The sequence below is a fragment of the Centrocercus urophasianus genome, unplaced genomic scaffold (assembly GCF_019232065.1).
Source record: "Centrocercus urophasianus isolate 14NV4802_14NV808 unplaced genomic scaffold, USGS_Curo_1.0 seq_11, whole genome shotgun sequence".
NCBI classification, from domain to species: domain Eukaryota; kingdom Metazoa; phylum Chordata; class Aves; order Galliformes; family Phasianidae; genus Centrocercus; species Centrocercus urophasianus.
In genome coordinates, this window is record NW_024884253.1 from 36,967,221 (window position 1) to 36,989,772 (window position 22,552).

General features: G+C 36.9%; 1 protein-coding gene across 1 annotated transcript in view; it reads right to left on the reverse strand.

Moving 5' to 3' along the window:
- Nucleotides 1–4,548: 4,548 nt before the first annotated feature.
- RP1 (RP1 axonemal microtubule associated) overlaps nt 4,549–22,552 on the reverse strand; it is a 168,078-nt gene continuing 150,074 nt past the window's right edge. Inside the window, 11 exon segments of the mRNA XM_042808614.1 lie at nt 4,549–4,575; nt 7,431–7,469; nt 7,471–7,509; nt 9,590–9,872; nt 10,080–10,158; nt 11,842–11,917; nt 12,077–12,231; nt 16,614–16,836; nt 17,790–17,968; nt 18,286–18,345; nt 20,544–20,751. Coding sequence (XP_042664548.1) covers nt 4,549–4,575; nt 7,431–7,469; nt 7,471–7,509; nt 9,590–9,872; nt 10,080–10,158; nt 11,842–11,917; nt 12,077–12,231; nt 16,614–16,836; nt 17,790–17,968; nt 18,286–18,345; nt 20,544–20,751 — 1,368 coding nt within the window.

Consider the following 22,552-nt stretch of genomic DNA (forward strand, 5'->3'; position numbering starts at 1 on the left):
ATTTAGTTCTACTCCACTGCTGTGGGTTGGGCTGCCACCCACTAGAGTGGGCTGCCTAGAGCCCCATCCAACCTGGCCTTGAATGTCTCCAGGGATGGAGCATCCATGACTCTCTGGGCAGCCTATGCCCAGAATGCCTAAGAATTTTCTCTTAGCATCTAACCTAAATCTCCCATATTTTAGTTTAAAACTGCTCCCCCTTGTCTTATCAGACTATGTAAAGTGTGAGCTTCTGCTTTTTTTATAAGCTCCCTTTAAGCACTGAAAGACCTTTAAGTACTGAGCTTTCCCTAGAGCCTTCTCTTCTGCAGGCTGAAAAAAAAAAAAACAACAAAACAAACAAACAAACAAACAAAAAACCAGCTTCCTCAGCCTTTCTTTGTAGGAGAAGTGCTCCCTCACTTTGCTCTTCCAGACAGAATCCCTATATTCTTCCCATACCAACAATTTCTTCTTTCACTGCCTGAACATTTATGGAATTTGCCCATTAGGTCATTACTCAGCCATGACATTTTCCTGCCTTCCTTCTATATTTCTTACATATATGCATGGAGAGCTCTTGTACTCTAAGAAAAGTATCCTTAAAGAGTTGCAGAGTTGCCAGCTCTGCTCCATTCTTTTGTCCCTGACCTGTTCCTTTGTCCCTAAAGACAGCTTCCCAGGGGATCCCTCCCACTAATTTCTTAAACAGAATTTTGCTCTTCTGAAATTTAAGATCTTGACTTTGCTTTTTGCCAGTCCTTAATCCTTGAGATCATGAACTCAACCAGAGCATGATTGGTACAACCCAGACTGCCTTCAGTCTTAAGCTCTTCAATGATATCTGCATTGGTGAGCACCAGGTCCAGTAACATTTCTCTTCTGGATGGTTTGTCTAATACCTGGACCAGGAAGTTATCCTCAGTGCACTCCAGGAGTCTCCTGAATTGCTTACAACCCACTGTATTTCTTTCCCAGCAGAAAATGGATAGTTGAAAATTTTCATCAGTGTGAGTGCCTGAGAGTGTGATGCTTCTTGTAGCTGAAGCAAGAAGTCCTCATCAACAAGCTCCCCTTGATGAGGCAGTCTGTAGAAGACATTAACCATCAGATGCCCTTTATTAGACCAATCTCTAACTTTAACTCACAAACTTTTTAGCCTGATCGTGGCTGTTTCTCATAAACAGCTGTCTATTTCTTAACATATAGGGCAACACCTTTGCCCCTTCTTCCCCTGTTCTTCTAAAAAGCTTGTGGCCCTTGATAGCAGTCTTCCAGTTGTGTGACTCATCCCACTGTGTTTCCCTGGTAGTGATTAAGTGACAGATTTTGTACTGTATCATGATTTCCAGCTTCTCCTGGTTGTTTTCCTAGCTGTGTGTGTATCCTATCCGTGTAGTGACACTTCAGCAGAGCTTTTGGCCACATTGTCTTCCTAGAGCAGTCCTCCTTTATTCCTCTGAGACTATTCACAGGCATTTCCCTGCTGCTTCTTAAAGTGGCAATACTCCCTTTTTCTTCTGTGTCACTAAGAAGTACATCCCCTTCCTCTGCTGAATCAATATGGCAACTTGCTCAGAAAGTGCACTGAGCTGGGCACACACGCACCTGTGACAAACACCCACCTCTGCCCTCAGACCCTGTGGAGACTTCCAGGCTTTGGAGATCCCTGTAACTCGGGGTCTGGGCCCTGCCTACACCCCATCAACCTCTCTGGTGAGGGTTGCTGGCTCCTGGCAGCTCTCTCTTGGGTTCCTCCATGCAGGAACCCCCCTGCACAGCATGATCCCCTGTTCTGTTTTAGAATATGCATATTCTGGACTGGAGCTGATAGCTTCCACTTTATATATACTGTATAGATACAGTATACACAGAAGTTATCAAAGAAACAAATAATAAAAGCCTGCTTTTTCACTTTTGGATTAAGAATTTCAGCACTGACTTATACAGGAGTAACCAACATGATGAAAAGAGCGATCGTTTTAGTATCCATATATGCGTGGTTTAAAAGGAACTGTATAAATATATTAAACAAAGATACATATATTTAATGTCTAGGTTGCTTAACAACAGGTGACAAGTAAATTTTTTTACGGAGTGGGGAAAATTAGGGTATTTTAGAGTAAGGAAATATGTTCTGTTTTAGCAAGTTATTGTCTGTATACTCCATACTTCTAATGCCACCTCGTTGGCTAAGAAAATACTGGGACATACAGTCGATTCTTTCCCCATAACAGCCTATGGAATTTTTACCATTGACTACACGAGAAACAGACCTGAGCTCAGGTAGACTGGTTAACTGGAATCATGAAGGCAATTGTACTCATTTCCTAAAGAGGCTTCCCAAACATTTTTACACTTCTAGCACTTTTGCAAGGCTTGTGCCAGAATAGCTGAAGTCATTATGATCAAGCAGTGAGAATGGGAGGGATTCCCAGCTGGTACTGCATTAACATAGCTCACATCTGAAGTTGCACTGTTGAACAGCTGGGAAATACATTTGAAGCCAAACAGTTCCAGGCTGCAACACAACTAATCTTGGTAGGTAAAATGCCAAGTTAGGAAAGGATGCACAGCTCCTTTCTGGATTCTCAGTATGAATACCTTTTGGAGTCAGCATTTATACCAGAGTAGTTTTTTGTTGTTGTTGTTTTTTGTTTTTTTTTTAACCCAATAGGCTTTGACATGAGAAGCATCTTGTGTGAGCTGGTACAGGGACGTGTGTACTTATAGCTTTCCATATCGTAGGAGTGGACCACAGCTTCTGGGCCAGTGAACATTCTACATCAGGTCTTCTAACTTCTACTGAAATTGTTCTATTTATTTTGAATAAGTATGTATTCATTAAGGCGAGAACTGGACTCTAACCCACAGAGATTCCAGGTAAATGTCCTATTCAGGAGCTTGTATAGTCAGCCTGTGTCTGTCAATCCCAGTTTTCTATTTGGAATGCAAAGAATAGCAGTTCTAATAGCAGTTTTAGGTGACATGGTGGAACATGAGACAACTATGTACCCTTGCAGAAAACAAACAAACAAACAAACAAAACACAACAGTATCTTGGGCTGCATTAGGGTGAGTAAGCTGGCAGGTTGCAAGAGGTAAGTCTTCACCTCCACTCAACACTGTTTGGTAAAGATGACTTTCCAAGGTCCCTACCAACCATTCAGTGTTTCTGTGAAATCAACTGTAAATTCTCTTCACAAATTATGCACAACTGATATTGCAATCTAAGAAATTTTGCTCATGTTCACTTGCCTAAATTTATGTATCTAGGAGATTAGATAGTACCAGAACATGTTTTTGGAAGAAGATTTATGGAACATACATGCAAATTTTAGTGCAGTGCTGTACAGAGATATGCTTTGAGATACTGTGTGACATTAATCGTTTTTGTAAATCTGGCCATTGTGAGCTGCAGTCCAGGCACTCTCAGGTACTGAGAGTTTGCAGCTACTGTAAACAAAACAAAAAAATATTCAGGGTTGGATTTGACTTCCAGGAATTGCCAAGATTGTAGAACTTCAGAACCATTAAATTAAATATTCCTTGCTACCTTTTTTTTTTTTTTTTTTTTTTTTTTTTTCAGATCACCAGGCAACATTTCTTAACCTAGATATAAAGAATTTGTAAGTCTTGATACTTGTCTGCTCTCAAGATGAATTAAAATTTTATTTTACACTTAGAAAGACATGAATGTGTTTGCTTCTGTTGTTTACTCTGAGATGTTTTAAGCTGTAAACTGTATACTGTAGTGGACAGTCACTCCAAATATACCCTTCAGTTTGATCCCTAAGTTCTGAAAGTGCATTGTTTCAGTTTGACACTAGAAACCAAAGTGGATTTTCTTTTTGTATATTAGAATCTCTTTACACTAATAACTCTTTATTTGAATAAATTTCTGTATTTAGATTATTAATACATTATTAAAAGTTCTTTTTTTTTTAAATTTGTAAATCGTAATCATGTTCCACTTAGATAGCTGATAGTCTGTTATATCTTAGGCTGATATAGATATTGATCAAAAAGATTTTAGTGTTGCATTTGTGCAAAAAGAAAACCCCAACAATCTAAAACCCACTGCTTTTTCTTTAGATTTGTTATCTGCCACAGCCTATCATCTACCCACCAGCTCGTATTTCTAATTCCATCTCATGTTTGTGTACATATGATATGCTAGTTACATGTGTGCTAGTGCTTATGTAATGGTTCTCCAGATAGCTTTTACCTCTTGAAAATGGCATGCTATTCTCTCAGCAAAAATTGTGTTTCACTCCTCACCCAGCTTTAATAACTTGGAAAAACATAATGTCTTCCTCTGTATATTCTGACAAATTTAAATGAGACAAAACATTCAAAAGTTACTGAGAATGGACTGACAGAAACACAGCATAGTTTCAAAAATTCTTACGGCTTCAGGAAATCTGAGAAGAAACAACTGAGAGACTAAAAAGTCTGGTAGTTGTTATTATGATGAAGAAAACAGCACCTTCGGAGTAACAGTGAAATGATCTACTGACCTGTTACAGTTGAAGAAATACACTGAATTCCTGGATGCATCCATGATTTCTACTTTTTCTAGAAACCAGCCACTTGCTTTAACACAAAGGAAAAAGAAATATGTATAATATATACAAAATATATCTAAAACACAAATAAAGCACAAGGAAGGTTTCTCATTTCATTTCCAAACCTGTGTGGTTCAATACTTTTGAAAGCACCCATTATCAGGAATACAACTGAAATGTTGATAATTCAAATGAAAAACAAATTCTTATGGTTTTACAGAGGAAGTCTGTGATGATTTTGACAGAAAACATAAAGGAAATTTTTCATTACAACTTAACTCATTTTTCCACACTGAATGGAGACAGTATAAGACAAATGAAACAGTGCATGGCAATATCAGATACATTTTTGAAATCCCTTTTTACCATTCCCTATAGTCTGAAATAGAGGAGCAGACTGACAAAATGGTGTCAGACATGGAAGTGTGTGTGAAGCAAAGGTGTGTCATTGAATTCTTCCTTGTGGAAAAAATGGCACCCATTGACATTCATTGACACTTGCTGAACATTTATGGAGACCAAGATGTGGATGTGAGCACAGTGAAGCAGTGGGTAGTGTGTTTCAGGAGTGGGGATGGTGACAGTGGGTCACCTCCACTGGTGCAGATTTCTATGAGCACAGCATTCAGATTCTTGTTCATCGCTGGCGAAAATGCATAGCTGATGTGATGACAATGTTAAAAAGCAGTCTTTTGTATCTGAGAATTTGCTTTATCAAATAGTGTAATTGTGCTCTTTGTGTCTGTTGTAGAACAATTTTCATGTTCTCATTTCTCAGGTAGCAATGATTCAGAAGAGCATCTCCATTAAGGCCAATGTTTCTATCTGTCTTGACTTTAAGAAAGTATTTAACACTCTAAATACAGCCAACTATTTTGTTGGTTGAAAAAATGCCATCATTCTTGTGCTAACGCTTTTTATTTCATGCAATATTTAAACATGATTTTTTTAAATAAAGTTTTATTATACTGAAATGTAGAGATTATGCTGATGTCTTTCCGTGTGTTTGCCAATGCAAATACTTAATAACAACATTTAAAAAACTAATTAGAATCACACCAATATTGCTAGCAGCTGAAAACATTTTGGTATTCTTTGTATATCCTAGAGATTTTCATATTCACATATTTAGAGAAAAATATATATAGGCTAACAACCAAAATAATTTTATCTCTAAGTAAGCTAAAAATATAATGTAAAAATATTTTCATACTGTACCAACTTAGATGAATGTAAAGGCTTAGCAACATTTCTCAATTTCCACAGACTTTTTCAAACAAGTATCTAGAATAACTAGGTCGTAAAGGTGCCCAGGTTTTTTATCTTCAATTCACAGGAGTCATTTATTGAAATTGCGAAGTATTTTCGGAACTTCTTTAATGAAATTTTGTGAATGCTTTAATATATCATAGACTCTACTTGGAATATATGACCTTTCATGAAATCTCCGTAATTCAAAGTCAAGATTATTAGCAATAAAATTTTACAGTCTCTCAGATTTACACAGCACTTTATAAACAAATATTAAGCTACGTTTGCTCTCTTGAAAAGTTTATAAGCTTATGCTTTACTCTGTATTGACAAAATTGCAGCAGACCTCAATGAAAGCTCCAGGTATGAAGAAATCCAGAAGTAGATGGGAAAGATTAGCAAACACACATAACATTTCAAGGAGTTGCTACCTTTGCGGAAGCTTGTGCAGATAACAGCTGATGTGACAAGGGATATTTGGAAACAATTTCAGAGAAGAAAACAGAGGAAGGAAGAAATGGATTTAACATGAATTACCACACACCTGCTATGAAGGCAGTCTTTGCAATTACTACGTTTATCAAGACATAGGGAGGAAAGATAATATTGATGGTTTAGAATCCAGCAAATAGAGTTTAACCTGCATTTACTTTACAGACTTCTGTGCAACTCTCAGAGCACCAAAAGCCTGCTGATGTAGAATTCCCTGGTGTTAAACTGAATTGTATACAGCAGCTAATAGTAATAAAATGAAAGTCAGCAGGTCGATTTTATTTCAATAGAAATATTTTTTGAGTTTTCAGTACCATCACATGTTTGACATGATTGGGTAGTTAGAAAAATCCTGTTCAACTTTTGCCTAGATTTGCCACTTACAGAATTTTGCTTGGCTCATCCTAGGTATGATAAACTCTTGCCACTTTATAATAAGGGTGTTGGTTTTTTTACAACCTAAATACATTTCTTTTTATCAGATAAGTTTAGTTCACTTGACTAGAATATTTCAATACAATGAGACCTTTTTGACTCAAGCTGTACAGTAACTGGAAATTCTACTCAAATGTTTGTATCTCCATAGCTTGTTCATTGTTTTGTTTGCTTGTTTGTTAGTTTGTTTTCCATAAAACCACTAAGTGTTTTAAATATTTCACGCTGATGTCCTATCTTATGTTTTGATAAAGTTCAGGTATTAGGTATTATATGGAATACAATGTATCTGGAAACAGTTTTTGTCATCATGATTTGATTTGTACATTGTTTGATCTGATGCGCTACAGTGTTTTCCTCATAGTTTAACTTTTACAAGAAGGAAAGCCATGTGTCAAGGCAGACATGTTATTCAACACATCTAATAAAAACTTTGGCTGAGCAATGACTGAAGTATAAAACCTTCAGAGTTATGTACTAACTAGATCTCTGATAGAAAAAAAGCAAAGATAAAATCAAGGGAAATCTGACAGGAACAGGGGCAATGTAAGCAAGAGAAGTCAAACTGACTTCTGTATACAGATTCATATTAACTAGCAGTAGCAGTAGCATGTCTTCAAAGGCCTATCCAAATGTCAGGCAAGTCTTTAAGCAGAAGATTTTTTAAAAAAAAAGAAGCTTAGAGAGCACATGTAGTATACTTACCAAATCCTTTTCCATCATGACCAATTTCAATCGAACGTAGGCTTCCTAATTTTTTAGTCTTAATCTTGAACGTATCAACCTTTAATATTGAAAAACAGTTACTAAAAATAATACATAAATTTTTGAAAATGTATACCTTCATTCAGGTCAGCTTCAAATCTAAATGAAATGCAAAAATATCAATTCAAAATAGATGGATTCTCTGTTTAAACCTGAAAGCTCTGCTTTTCAACTTAAGTAGGAGAATCATTATCTCTTTCCTGACTTCCGTATAACAGAAAAGTATTTTTGCTAGATATCATGAATTTTCAACTGATGCAATGTCTTCTATAATCTTTTCAGTTTACAGTACATAAATACATGTTCAAGAAATGCAAAAAATAAAGGCTTTTACACAATGTAGCATTATATCTACCAGATAATTCATTTAAAATATTCCCTTGTTTCATATTACAGATTTATGAAAAGAAAAATAATAAGACCCCTTTTTCATAAGGCATTCCTTAAAAATGTCATTGGCTCACATTGACTTAGCAAAATTGCAAATTAGCTAGTAATGCAATTTCTGTGTATCTAATCTTTTTTCAAAGAGCAGTGATACCTTCAGTGTGCTACTAGACAAGACACTCTTTTGCTCACTCCTGCCTGTAGGTAAGTATCATAGGATCACAGAATCACAAAATGGCCAGGGTTGGAAGGGACCTCAAAGATCATGAATCTCCACCCCCTCTGACACATGCAGGGCCATCAGCCTCCACATTCAGTACTAGACCAGGCTGCCCAGGGCCCCATCCAATCTGGCCTTGAACACCTCCAAGGACGGGGCATCCATAAACTCTCTGGGCAGCCTGTTCCAGCACTTCACCACTCCCTCTGTAAAGAACTTCCCTGATATCCAACCTAAATCTTCCCTTCTTCAACTTAAAAACATTTCCCCTTGTCCTGCAGTTATCAACCCTTTCAAAGAGTTGATTCCCCTCCTCTTTGTAAGCTCCCTTTAGGTACTGAAAGGCTGCAATGAGGTCACCCCACAGCCTTCTTTTCTCCAGGCTGAACAACCCCAGATCCCTCAGCCTGTCTTCATAAGGGAGGTGCTCCAGTCCCCTGATCATCTTCGTGACCCTCCTCTAGACACTCTAACACCTCTCTGTCTTTTTTGTACTGTACAGACCTGGACACAGTCCTCCAGATGGGGCCTCACAAGAGCAGAGTAGAGGGGAGCTAAGTAGCTTTATAATCTTGTCAGTGTGAAAAACAATACCCGATAAAGATCTTTTAGAAGATATCCACAGCTATTTTTTCAGCTATTTCCTAGCTGAAAAAAAACTTGAACCAAATTGCGTGTAAAAAGATGCTCAGTACTGTTGGAAATAACAAAGTAGATTGAACAAGGAAGATATCGTAATGGAAGTTTAAATTATTAGCCACTACCTTCCAAGAAATTTAAAGGAGAAAGGTATGGGAAATGCATTTGTTTCTTGCTATATAAGGGTAACCATCATTATACTGCATTGCACAGATGATGAGGAAACAGAGGAATTCCTTTGCCAAATTAATATATTTATTAAAAAGATGTGAGCATTCTGTTGAAGAACTAGGATGTCTTGCAGAGAATCAGCACTCTTGTGGATATTTGCATCTGAAATATAAGTCTCTGGATATTCTAAATATGATGGATATCAACATCAAGTTGGCGTGTGTGGTTCCATTTTGTCTGGCTGTAGGCTTATGCATTCAGCGAGGCTCACTGCATCAGTTTCCATGGCAAAGTAAAAGGATGGGATGCAAGAGACGGATATATTCTCAAGCATAATATTCAAAGTTTGTGTAACAGCAAGGAATATTGCACATATATGTGCACATATATACGCAATGCATGTTGTGCATTTCAGAACAAGGAAATGTAACTGGGCAGATAAATGGAATCAATATGAGGATGTGTTTAGGACTATGAGAACAGCAATACAGTCAGCTAGACACAGCGGAGTAAAGTGTTCCTTGGTTACTCTGGAGAAAAGGCTAAACATAGAGATAGCTGAGACTATATCTCATGTAGTGATGAAAAAACCAGAATAAATGCTTGAAGTTTTGTAAAGCTCTCGCACAGATTTCATATTTACTTTCCCAATCTAGAAATTGGTAGAAACCTATATGCTCACCATTCCTTTTTCAAAGGGATCTTGATGCTCCAGTGACTGAGAGAGGTGAAACACTTCAGATTTGTCTTCATTCCCAAATAAAACAATATGCACATTGGCATCAGTTCCTGCCCCCATTCTGTGACCTGTGTATACTTTGATAGTATACTCTGTCTGATTTCCTTCTTGACTTTCTTCTTTATTTAAGTAATGTATGCCATTATTTGGTTTGTCTCCTCCAATAACAAAAGATACTGGGATTTCTCTCTGTATTTCTGGCTTATTTGGATCCACAGAAAAAGCTCTGCAAAACAAAACCCATAATTTTTTGTAGTAAGTAAACCATATGTTAAATAAAAAACCCTATGAGTTATATGGAGCAGTTGAAGATGGACTTTCAAAATACTATACATTGGCTCACTCACCTCATGATGGTACATTTAATCCAGTGTCTCCTTACTGTTTTCATATACTATGCTATAAAATGATTAGCTTTACGTAAGATACTTACTCATTCACTTCAAACACGTAGATAGGATGATCCCTTACAGAGTTTTTCAAATGCAATTTTGTAATGTCAAATTTGCAGTCTACAAAGAAGCAAATAAAAGATAGCTATAATGTTTTACTGCACATCTTGGAATTAGATAGAGTCTGATGATGATGCAACAGTGTCTTTCATACTACATTAAAATATAATTTGTTAAGTTATTTATAATAACAATTGTCTATAAGATCCTGGTATTGTCCCAACATCCCTTATTTCGTTCCTATTTAAAACATCTACTTAGAAACTTAGGAGTAAGCACTTTCTTTGTCTTTGTGAAGTAAAAGATTGATGTCTTCACCACACTTGGAAGGGTATGCAGAACAGATTCAGCATGACTCAGGTTCATTAGAAGAAGGAGAGTAGGAATATGTGTCTGATGTTTCCTTCTTGGTTTACAAGAGTTAGAACTCTGTTCCACAAGCAGCACAAAGATTTACTGAATGACAACTATGAAGGAAGTTCAACTTTTTGTGTATCTCTGCTATATGAGAAAAACTGCTCTTTGAATTGCAATTGTGAATTTTCTGCTGGAGGCTAGTTGTGGAGACTACTTGCTTTCTCTTTTTTTTTATATGATTTGTCCACGCAGCACTCTTAAGCAAACTGAATCCCAATGTCTTCTGGTGTAATCCAAGTCCCTTTAATTATATCAGTGGAAGTCTAATAGTATCAGGCTCTTGGAGAGGAGTTCAGGATATGGTGTAGCACTCATGACCTGCCCAGAAAGACCATGGAGACAATCAGAAGCTCAGGGATCTCAGGGACCATGCATGTAGTGAGGAAAGAGCCATCTGATCTGAAAAACTAGCTCAGATTGTGAAAATGCCATAAATAAATAAAAAAAACCCCCACACCATCTGAGTCCTGCAGGGCACATCTGAATTCATACACTAAAGAGCTTTTGGTCTTGAGGACTTTTTGTTCAAAGGGGCTATCCCCATCCTTCCCTTTCCCACTATAATAACTAGCTTCACATCATACCTCTACTGAAGCCTCCAGAGGCTGAGCAGATCATCCTGTGGTTCAGAGCATGTTGGCTACCCAATCAGTACGTACATACTTAGTGCCCAAATCTCTTTGATGATTATACACATTTTTCAAATTTGGCTGAAACTGGGTGGTGAGTTTAAAATATTACTATGAGGAGCCAACAGATAGGCTAACAAGACAGAGAAAATAGGAATGTATAACCCTTGCTTTTCAGGAAAGCCATCTGAAAATGGTCCACTGCAATACATAATAAGTAACAATTTGCAATTATGCAGCAATTTTCATTAATGGACTCGAAAATATTTTACAGGAATACTTGAAAAACATTTATAGAAAATACTCCTTAATGGCATGATTACCATCCTACAGATGAGGCACAGAGGAGTGAAAGTTTTGGTAATTTCAAAGGAATTTGGTGGCAAAACTACTGTTTGCCTAAAAGAGGTAAAATCCCCTTCATGACGTTACAGCAAGAAAACAGAACAGCCGAGGAAAACAGCAGAAATAACTATCACAGGACAACTGAACAATACCAGTTTCTTAAGTTAGAATAAGTACAGATTTCAGAACCAAGGATTTTAATGCATCAAAATGTAAGATTTTTCATTATAAAATATTATTATTTTTAAAACACAGCAAAAGTAAATTAATCACAGTGATTATGTTGCCTTTAACAGGAGGTAAGCTGTGTGATTCACATCACTAACTTCAGGGAGAAAGAAAAGTATGTTACCTTTCTTACTACTGATTACGAGAACAATTTTGTCCACTTCTCCCAGTTCAACAGCATCCATGATGACAAGAAATGACTAAAATAAAAGCATTCAATATTACAATCTTAAACCATATTTTATAACCATATTGTATCTTAAACACATTGTATTAAGTGTATAAGACCTGAAAAGCATGTATAGGAAGTACAAGAACAAATTAAATGCTAAGTTTTAGAGTAATTTAAGGTAGAGTACCTCACTGTCATCTCCCTGCTGGACATTCTGCAATGGCCAGAGAAGGGATCTGTCCCCTGTGTCGCCATGAGTACCATGTATACACGCAGTCATATGCACTACACTTCTGTCAGTCAATATATTTCTAGAAAATACTGTTAGATGATACGTAACCACTGCAATATCAAGCAGAAAGACTCATGTTAATACCATTCCACAACCTTGCCCAGCTATTTTACCACATTGCAACGTGCAGTCAGGTGAAATTAAAAATGACACTTGACAATTATAATAAAATTCAATTTTTTCCATATTTTTCCATAATTTTATCCTTTAAATGTCTTGAACACTAGTGGTTCTAACATCTTTAAATGAGAGACAAAGGATAAATTACCACAGTTATTTACCTGTTTCTTTTAAATGGCAAATGCCTAATAGATAAAATCTTAATGAGTTCCAAACTCATAAATCACTTTGCGGATCTTTGCAAAGACAAAATTTAGCTGGGGAGATAAGTTCTTCAGATTTCATCACCTAAGATATGAGGGAAAACCTTCCTGCATGTAGTTCACAACATCTGAATTCCTATTTTGAATTTCATTGTAGAGGAGTACATCCTCTGACAACAGAGTGAGCCCAAGAAGACAAATCTATCTTGACAGAAGTTGGCACTCATGAGTTTGGGCAGTTTATGATTTACACAGTGGTTATAACATTTACTTAATTGAGGACAAGATAAGAATATCTGAACACCTTTGGAAATAAATACATTCACAGAGCATCTGTTTATGTTCATTTGCATTATATTCACAGAATCAAATTATGTGAGCATTCTGAATCTTTTAATCATATATCTATCTTCTCCTTTGTATTCCTATAGACACCTCAGTGGAAGGAGATGAATCTTGGCCTTGCAGAAGGTTTCTGCAGAAAATGGCAAAAAGCTAAGATAAAGGCAGTGAGTATTTGCAGACTGCTTGCACCTTTTGGAAGTCAAGAAGACAAAGTATAGGTACAGCAAATAACAGGGTGTTGTTATCAGCTTTCAGACCTAATGCTCATCTAAATACTGTGTACAGAACAAGAACTTGCTCTTGTCTTGATTCCCCAGCATCGGTAATAGGGGAGAGAACAGACTCTTGATGCATGCATGCTGTAATTGAGCAAGCATATGGAAATAAATACAAAGTGCCAAAGAGGTATACAGTTTTATCTGGAAAGGTAAAGCTTACAAAAAGCCCAGGAGAGAGCTAAGTTTAAAACGGAAATAAAAAATTGATGCTGCCTAAGTAATAATAAATCATGGCATGGTAGGATATTGGAGAAAAGATGAAATACAATGACTGAATGGGATATGGTACTGTTTCAAAGAAGGTGAAGAATGAGGAGAAGAAAAACTATACTTAGCCAGGGATGCAATGCAATGCAATCACTAGGTCACAACACAGAAGAAAGAAATCTGGGTAATGTTATTTTTGGCTGTATCTCTGATTTTATAAGTGATCTATTTTTATTATACTTGCCCTCTGTTTTGATGCAAACTTCCAGATCTCAAACCTGAGATGTGAAGCTAGGATGGCATTCAGGAGACTCACTTTGAGGGTCAGTGTTAGGGACATCCAAGTGAGACTGTTGCATTAGGGAGGATGAGACTGGATCTGGGAGTGACCCCAGCTAAGCAGTGCCCTTCGTGTCCAGGAAACAGTCCTGCAATGTCTGTACATGGCAGACAATGCCATTAACAGTTCCAAACATGGCAAGAGATGAAATAGACCCAGAAATCATCCTGATGGTCCAATTGGGAACAACAGGGGAAAAGGACAGAGAAATGGCCAGAGACAGAACTGAACACAGGGCCATAACATAAGTTTTAAATCCATTCAGGATACAGGGCCAGAGACAGGAGTAAAAGCAAGTGTACATCTAGCATAACTCAGGTATGACTTTAAGTGATTGTCCTATGCTCATGTGCAGAAGGAGGTGGTTGGAGGCCTCAGACGAGGTTGGTCAGGGCAAATAAGATCTACAGCTTATGATGGCCTTGACTGTCTGTAGCTGACTGAAGCTTGAGTTGAACCAGACTGACAAGACTAAAGAGTGGATAGAACTGATAGATAAATTGTACAAAGAAGGACAAGGGAAGGAAACCAATGAAGGAAAGGGTAGAGGGCTAAAATGCTTTAAAAGTGTCTTTGTTCAGGTAGTGGGATCAAACAATCATATAAGTGGGCAAATGAGCTTTTATATCTGTAGTGAATATAATAGACTGGAAGGAGGAAAAATGAAAGGAAATCTCTGAAAAGAAATTACATTCAGTGGGACAAATTAATTTTATAAATTTCTGACGATTTCATCTCTGTGTGAATTATAGCTCTATTTTAATTTTGTGAAAAAAAATCTGCTTTTTCTAAGTGGCAGAATATGTTTTTATTTAATCTTTTCATCAGTTCATTGTTTTGTCTTCAAAGCTACAGTAGTGCAAAGTTCATTCACCTTCTGTACAACCATATGAATGAGGGAGAGAGCATGTCTTCATCTCTGGAGATTCTTGAGGTGTAAGCAATCTCAAAGGAAGGGACACTACAGAGGAACTATTTTGTATATACTCAGTTGGAGGCCTCTTCCTATTAATGCACCCAAAAGGCACACGTGAGCTGGTACACTGCCACTTCTCAAGGATTCGCACTGTGTTTTATCAGCTGCATTTTGATAGCTTAAAATCAGCCATTGGAATATGCTTCATCACAGTCTCAAGTACAGAATAAAAAAAAAAAGAAGAAATGAAACCAAGAAATGAAATTCTAAGGCACTATAAGAATGATGGTATACCGAGCTGCATCTGAAATTAAACAGCACACAGGTTTTAGTTAAAGTGATTATGATCAGCTGCTTTTCATTCCAATTAATGCATTACTGGTTTTCTTTCAGCTGAAAAAAAGAAAACCAAGGAGAAAATAAATTAGATTTAGAAATCTGGCAGAGAAGCATATCTGTTTTGCACTATAAATTTCAAGTAGGTTTGTTTCTAAAAGATCACTTTGAACTCCATGCAGGCCACCTGCTGTGGAGCTGCTTAAGGCTCCTGGACATAAAATGGCAAAGATCTGGGGGAATGTGTTTCACATTGTCCTAGTTTTTTTCTTCCTTGTGGTTACAAATTCCTCAATGAGGACGTCTAAAGCATATGTGGAAGGAAACACATGCAACAACAACGAACTTTTAATTTGTTTTCTCTTTTACTTAATCACATAGATCATATAATAACTACACCTTCCCTGTGTTTTTTTAACCAACCCACAGAAAATAGGGAAGTGACTTTTTTTCAGGCAAGTCAGTGATAGAGCCAGAACCAAAGTAATTAGGGCTCCAATCTCTCTGCCTATTTATCTTCCATACTGCATCTTACTGCCTGTGTTTCTGTGTGCATCTACATCTACCTTCAATACGGCTACATGAGAGTGATCTGTCTTTTGCAAGGGGAAGTCTTGTGCTTGTGCTAATCTGAAGGACTTTTTTTTTTTTCAAACCTGCTTATAGCCGACAAAAGCTGTGACACCCTACTCTGTATCTATACTGTGCAAGTCTTTTCTTCAAGTGAAAATCACAACTCTAAGCTATATAAAATATGACATTTATATTTTAATTTGCATTAATAATATGAAAAAAAGAAAAGAATCACCATTAATTCTACTGCTTGTATGCTTATAACTAGACATTTATAAACATCTCACTAAAATTGGGTCATTAGTCCAAAGAGTATTGGAGTCATTCATTTAACACCTTATCCATATCACTGAATAAGTCAGAATAACTGACTTATTCTTTACTCATTTGTTTTCTGCATGAGACTCAGACATAAATTATTTTAACATTAAATATAATTATTTGATATGTTTATTGAGAATTATTCTCTCCAATGGTAGCATTTAATGAGAATCACATTAGAAAAGTATGGAAGATATGGTAGTTTTCAGGTGAAAGGATTTCTTTTATATTGCTTAATAAAGATAACATGAAAGACAGTTGTTGGGCTAATTTTAACAGACATAAGTGTTTGGAGTGCATAAGAGTAATGATAAAACTTATGTTTATATGTCATTTTCAGCTGTTTTTTTTTTTTTTTTTGCTTGTTTTTTAATTATTTCACCAAGAATATTGGTTGGAACATACAAACAAAAAAAAAATCACTTAATAGGAAGATATAAAAATAGTAGTTCTATAAAAATCATGCTATTAATATCAGTAATATGAACGGCTGAGGACTAAACACAGAATAAAAATATTATGATGCTACAAGAAAGAAATATACCTTAACATTATTCTATATAGCTTTTAATAACAGTTCTGTATAAGCAAGTAAGTATTGCACTTCACACTTTACGATACACAGGAATTAAGCTGAGTTGATAGTATTTTCCTTAACACATTTTAAATTCTTATCCAGACTTTATGAATCATTAAATAAAGTCAATAAAATTTTCTGTTTTGATAAACTGTTATATCAAGACATGTTAACTTCTGGGACCACTCTACTACCTTTATGTATGTTCTTACCTACCAGAAAGTGCTTCTTTTAATGGCCACTCTACAGGGAATTCAATCCATCTGTCTCCATTAAGAGAAAGAGGAAGTGTTTTATTTATAGTGAGACTGAAGGTATCCAGGGTTGATGTGTTCTGCATTTTAAAGTGATGAAGAGACAAGTGTGATATGCTGCTTTCCAAACTCTGGAGTCCAAGTCTGACTTTATAAATGATACCCAAATCAGATGGTAAATTTATCTAGGAAGTAAAAAAAAAAAAAAAAAAAGCCCTGTAAGTTGCAAATGAAGATACATAGACACATGTATAACTAATTTTAAGGAAAGGGAAAGTTTCTCCTAAGGGATCAGCAATGATGTAGAATCATAGAATTGCTCAATTTGGAAAAGACCTTAAAGATCATTGAGTCTAACCATGACCTAACCATACTACCCTAACTAACAACCCTCTGCTAAATCATGTCCCTGAGCACCACATTCAAATGGTTTTTAAACACATCCAGGGATGGTGACTCAACCACCTCCCTGGGGAGCCTATTCCAGTTCTTAACAACCCTTTCTGTAAAGAAGTTTTTCCTGATATCCAACCCAAACTTACCCTGGTGCAACTTGAGGCCATTTCCCCTTGTCATGTCACCTGTCACCAGTGAGAGCGTTCCAACCCTGCTCTTACTGTAAGCACCTTTCTGATACTGGAGTAGAGCAATAAGGTCTCTCCTCAGCCTCCTTTTCCCCACACTAAACAGCCCCAGTTCCTTCAGTCACTTTATAGCTCCATTAGCATCAGTCCTGATGCAAAAATTCAATGGGTTCAAATGCAGTAGAACCAGGCTGACTGTGTAGACACTTACAGAAAAACTATCTTTGTACTCCAGGGGCATTCACTGGAATTATTCTATCAAATTCAAATTACATACTGCATTGATTTCTTAATGTAAATACTTAATGTCATGTAAATTGAGATGCATTATTAACTATGACTATTTGTTGACAGAAAAAAGAATATACTTGATCAATGTGAACTTGAAAAATAAAAAGAAAGAAATCTGGAACACAATTCAAAATTTCTTATATTTGAATATTTAAAGGATAACATCTGCAATATTTACATTATATACTATATACGTTATTATCTCTCTGCATAAGGAAACTTAAAGAAAATGCAAATACAGACAAGTCTATATACTATCTTACATCGTATGTTATTTGGTTCTTAGCTTGATGTTCCAGTTTGTTTTCCATGGAAACTGGATTTGACTTGCCGTTGCTTCCATAAAAAACCATAACCAACTTGGATATATTTTCTGACAACTTTTCAAAGTCTTTTTTTGTTTCATCGTGATGTTTTGTGAAATAAATCCTCCATCTGCCTTCTGAGCAATTAAAATAGAGAAAATAAAATGGGAAAAATAAAGATTAAAAGGTATTCCTAATTTCATATGTTAATCAAAGAACCTGATATAAAATTCATAAAATGTATCTTAGTGTACATTATTATATAAGCATTATTACATAAGCGTTTCATTTGTATGTAGATCAGCTTCCTAATATATTGATATTTCCCACTATTACAAAAGGGCAAATACTGTCACTATCATTAAATATAATGCCATATTGTGATGAAAACATTCTCCCATTATTACTTCAAAACTGATGAATGAGACAGTGGATGCAATCCCAGAAGCTGTACCTGAATTCATTTGCTCTTTTCCTAGAGGATAGGCAGAAGTGCTCTTCTGCTCTTGGATTTCTAATTAAAAAAAGAAAAAGATTGAAGACCAAATTAATAATTTTGTAAAACAGTATCCAAGTAATAATAAACGTGTGCATTCATGTCTAGTGAGGCAATTGACTAAGTACTGTATCATATAGATTAAAGATTTAATAGGAAGTGTACAATGTGATTTTCTAAGTAACATCTATACATCACCTATTTAATGAAGTGACTCTAGTGCTACCTCTTTACTGTGAAGTGGTTGTAACCTGAAGGTTCAAGTGTTTTTCACTTGAAACATTTATACAATTAATGCTGCAGACAAATCAGAACTAATGGAATATTTGTGCTGTCCTTTTTCAGGATTGCTATTCCCTCCCCTTGTCGGTTTCAGTGGATCTTGGTATAGATCAAAACTGCTTGTACACATTACAGGCTTGAACCAAAGATGGAAAGTTCTTCCAACTTCTTTCAATTAGGTTTGAATTTGCCATTTATTATATAAAATTAAATAAAACAAACAAACAAAAAAAAACCTTGAAACCTTTCTTCTACCAAATCACAGAATTACTGGAGCACAAAGTTTGGAAGGTATGACTGGAGAACATCTAGTCCAACCTCCTACTAAAGCAGATTCCCTTTTGAAGTTGAGGTTGCACAGTATAGTGTCCAGGAGGCTTTTGAATATCTCAAGAGATGAGACTCCACAACCCCTCTGGACAACCTGTTCCATGGTTCTGTCACTCTCACAGTAAAGAAGTTCTTCCTTGTGTCTCTGTGGGGCTATGTTCCAGTTTGCTCCTGTTGCTCCTTGTCTTGTTGCTGGACACCATCAAAAAGAGCCTGACCTCACCCACTTGGCACTAGGCACTCTCTATTTAGATATTTATAAGCATTGATAAGACCTCTCTCAACCTTTTCTGCTCCAGCCTGAACAAACCCTGGTCTCCCAGCCTTTCTTCATAAGGAAGATGCTCCAGGCCCCTAATCATCTCTATATCCCTCTGCTGGACTCTCTCCAGTAGTTCCCTGTATTTCTTTAACTGAGGAGCCCAGAACTGGACACAGTACTCCAGATGTGGCCTCACCAGGGCAGAACAGAGGGGAAGGATCACCTCCCTTGACCTGCTGGCCAAGGACACCACAGATCTTCTTGGCCAAGAGAGTAAACCACTGGCTGTCCACTAGGACACCCAGGCCCATCTCTGCATAGCTCCTTTCCAGCAAGTCAACCCCTAACCTGTACTGATGCATGTGGTTATTCCTTCCCAGGTGTAGGACTCTACACGTGCTCTTGTTGAACCTCATCAGGTTCCCCTCCACCCAACTCTCCAGCCTATACCAGTCTTGCTGGACGGCAGCATGGCCTTCTGGTGCTTTGACAACTCTTTCCAGCTTTCTATCACCAGCTTGCTGAGGGTCCATGGTATTCTTTCATCCAGGTCATTGAAGAAGATGTTCAATAAGACCACTCAAATCAATGTATTCTTGTAGAAATAGTAATAAATAAATAAATAAAATTTTTTGTTTTTCGTTTGTTTTAAATTTTGAGTAAAACCAAATTGTATTATATACACTAAATATGTGTTACATATACACAGTGGGAACACAAGGGGTTGTATCTAAACATAAGGAGACTTTTCTTTACTGTTGAGTTGACTGGGCACTAGTACAGATGCCCAAAGCATAGTGCTGTCTTCCTCCTTGGAGACTTTCAGTGGTAATTGCTTTCTGGGCAATCTTCTCTGGCTGGTCCCAATTGACAGCTGCCCAAAGTAAGTTCTGTTTCTGGCAAAAACTACCTTAGCACTGTGGCACAGATAATGTAAAACATTCTTCTTGGTGGCCTTTTCTCCATTGCTTATACATAATTTGCCCCACTATTTACCTCACTTTTATTATGTCTAGCAAGTGGCGGGCAGAACTATTAGCAGCTGAAAAAAGTGTTTGAAAGTGGTGAAGTGGAAGTAAAACTTGGAGGGGCAGCCTTTTGTAAAGGGAATAGGCCAAATTTATTGCCATTTACTCCACTGTAAATCTGGGTTAACAATACAGAAATTCTCCTCTGGCAAATAGTGGTTATTAAAAAAAAAAAAATGTTTCCTATATAATGACAATGCTCTACTGTGAACTATTTTAAACCATAACTTCTTTGTAGAAGCAAATCACATAGCTGCATTCTGCCATTTGGAATGAATTTTTTTAGCAAAGGATAGTTTGAGGATTGTATTAACCTGTGGCATTCAGAGTTACTGAGGCAGATCTTTTCCCATCACGTCTGTCTTTTAGCCATGTTTGAGCCATAAACAATGTTTCCGTCCCAGAAGTTGCTAATTCTTTCACAATAATCTTCTCCAGAAGCCAGTCAGAGCCTTTTCCTTTCTCAACCACTATTTCTTGCAGAGTCCCAATATCTACTGCCTCCAATTGAAAAACATCTACCTGGAAAATTCAGAATAAAAAAAAAAACATGACTACTGAAATAGAACCAAACTAAGTTAACAGAGTATTTTGAAATACAAAGGTGACAGAAAAATCAGGATTATTTTCTCCAGTAATTTAGTAAATATCAACAGAACTAGAGGTGGCAAATTTAAAGACGCAAAGCTCCTGCACCAAGCAGGACTCCATTTGTGGTTCTGCAATTTATTTCTACAACACTTCCACCTCCCCAGATGGATCGATCCATTCCTCATGCTCACCTCCAAAGAGATTTTCATTACCAAATTTAACATTTAAAAATTTACAGTGAAACCATCGTAAACACTTCTTATTTTCAGCAAAATATACCTACCTCCTAGGGCACTTTTTTGAGGAATGAAATGCAGGGAATGAGAAGAATTCAGAAATTGCATGTTATTCTCTTCAGAAAGAATGGCAAACACAGTCCCGGATTTGAATTAACATTTTTAAGATTAGTTATAACAAAATTAATTGAACTTAAGTAAAATGCTAGAAAAAGTTAAGAGTTTAAATTAGTTCTAACATTCAGTGTAGATTACAAAGTCCACAAAATTTTTTAAATATTGACAATGCCCAAGTAGGATCCCTAAAGAAAATTGAGAGATGTTATATATTAAATTTTTTTCAAAGTACATGATTTTGGCTGATTATGGGTTTTATATCTACTTGCTTAGCTGGAAAGAAGAGATTAATTTCTTGGCACAGAGACCTTTCATATGTTTTGCTTTATACATTTGTGAAAGAGTACTGCATTCCTATAAGGATTCATAACTTGTAGAATCAACTGTTATTTGCAATGATATATATAGTATTATTTAAAGAGATAAAGCTGTTTCTCAAGGTGATTGGATGACAGTAATGTTAACTGAATCATGAGAAGTCTTTGCAGCCTAATTCACTTCAAAGTTGCTTAGCCAGGACAAGATGGCAACAATCATTATGCAAAGGATCTCAGAGAGACAAGAGAGAAAAGCAGACCTCTTGCTTTGTAACTACATATCTGTGTTCTTAGTCAGGTGTTCCAGGTAAAGAACTGATGAGAGATTTGGGGCACCAACAATACCAGTTTGCAAATTAATCACAGCCACACAGACTGGCTGAAGTTGGATGAGACCTCTGGGTCTATCTGGTCCCATCCCTTACTCAAGCAGAGCATGTTGCTCAGAACCACATTCAGACTACCTTTGAAGATCTCAAAGGAGACTTTACAGCCTCTCAGGGCAACCCATGCCGATGGTCTATCACCTTCATAGCACAGAATCTGAGAATCATAGAATGGGCTGGGTTGAAAAGGCTTGCAATGATCATGTAGTTTCAATCTCCGGAAAGTTCTTCCTATGTTTCAGTTTGTGCCTATTGCCTCTTCTTCTGACACAGGGCACCCTGAGAAAAGCCTGGCTCCATATTCCTTGCACTGTTCCTTCAGGTACTTACAGGCATTGTTGAGATCCCCGTGAGCATTCTCTCTTCCGTGCCAAACAGTCCCAGGTCTCTTAGCATCTCCTCACAAGAGAGGCAGTGCACAGTATCTTGATCATATTGGTGGCCCTACACTGAACTTTTTCCAGTATGTCCATGTCTGTCTTGTATCTGTGTGTGGGGGGGAGTAGAGGAGCAGAGCCAGGCAGGACTGCACCCAGTACTCCAGCTGCACCCTCATGAACGTTAAGTAGAGTTCACCACTCTTGGTGATAATTGCTTGTAATTATTTGTCTAATGTTGCCAATAATGAGACCCACCATGAATTAAAATATTGAAGTTAAAATTGCAGATCACATTG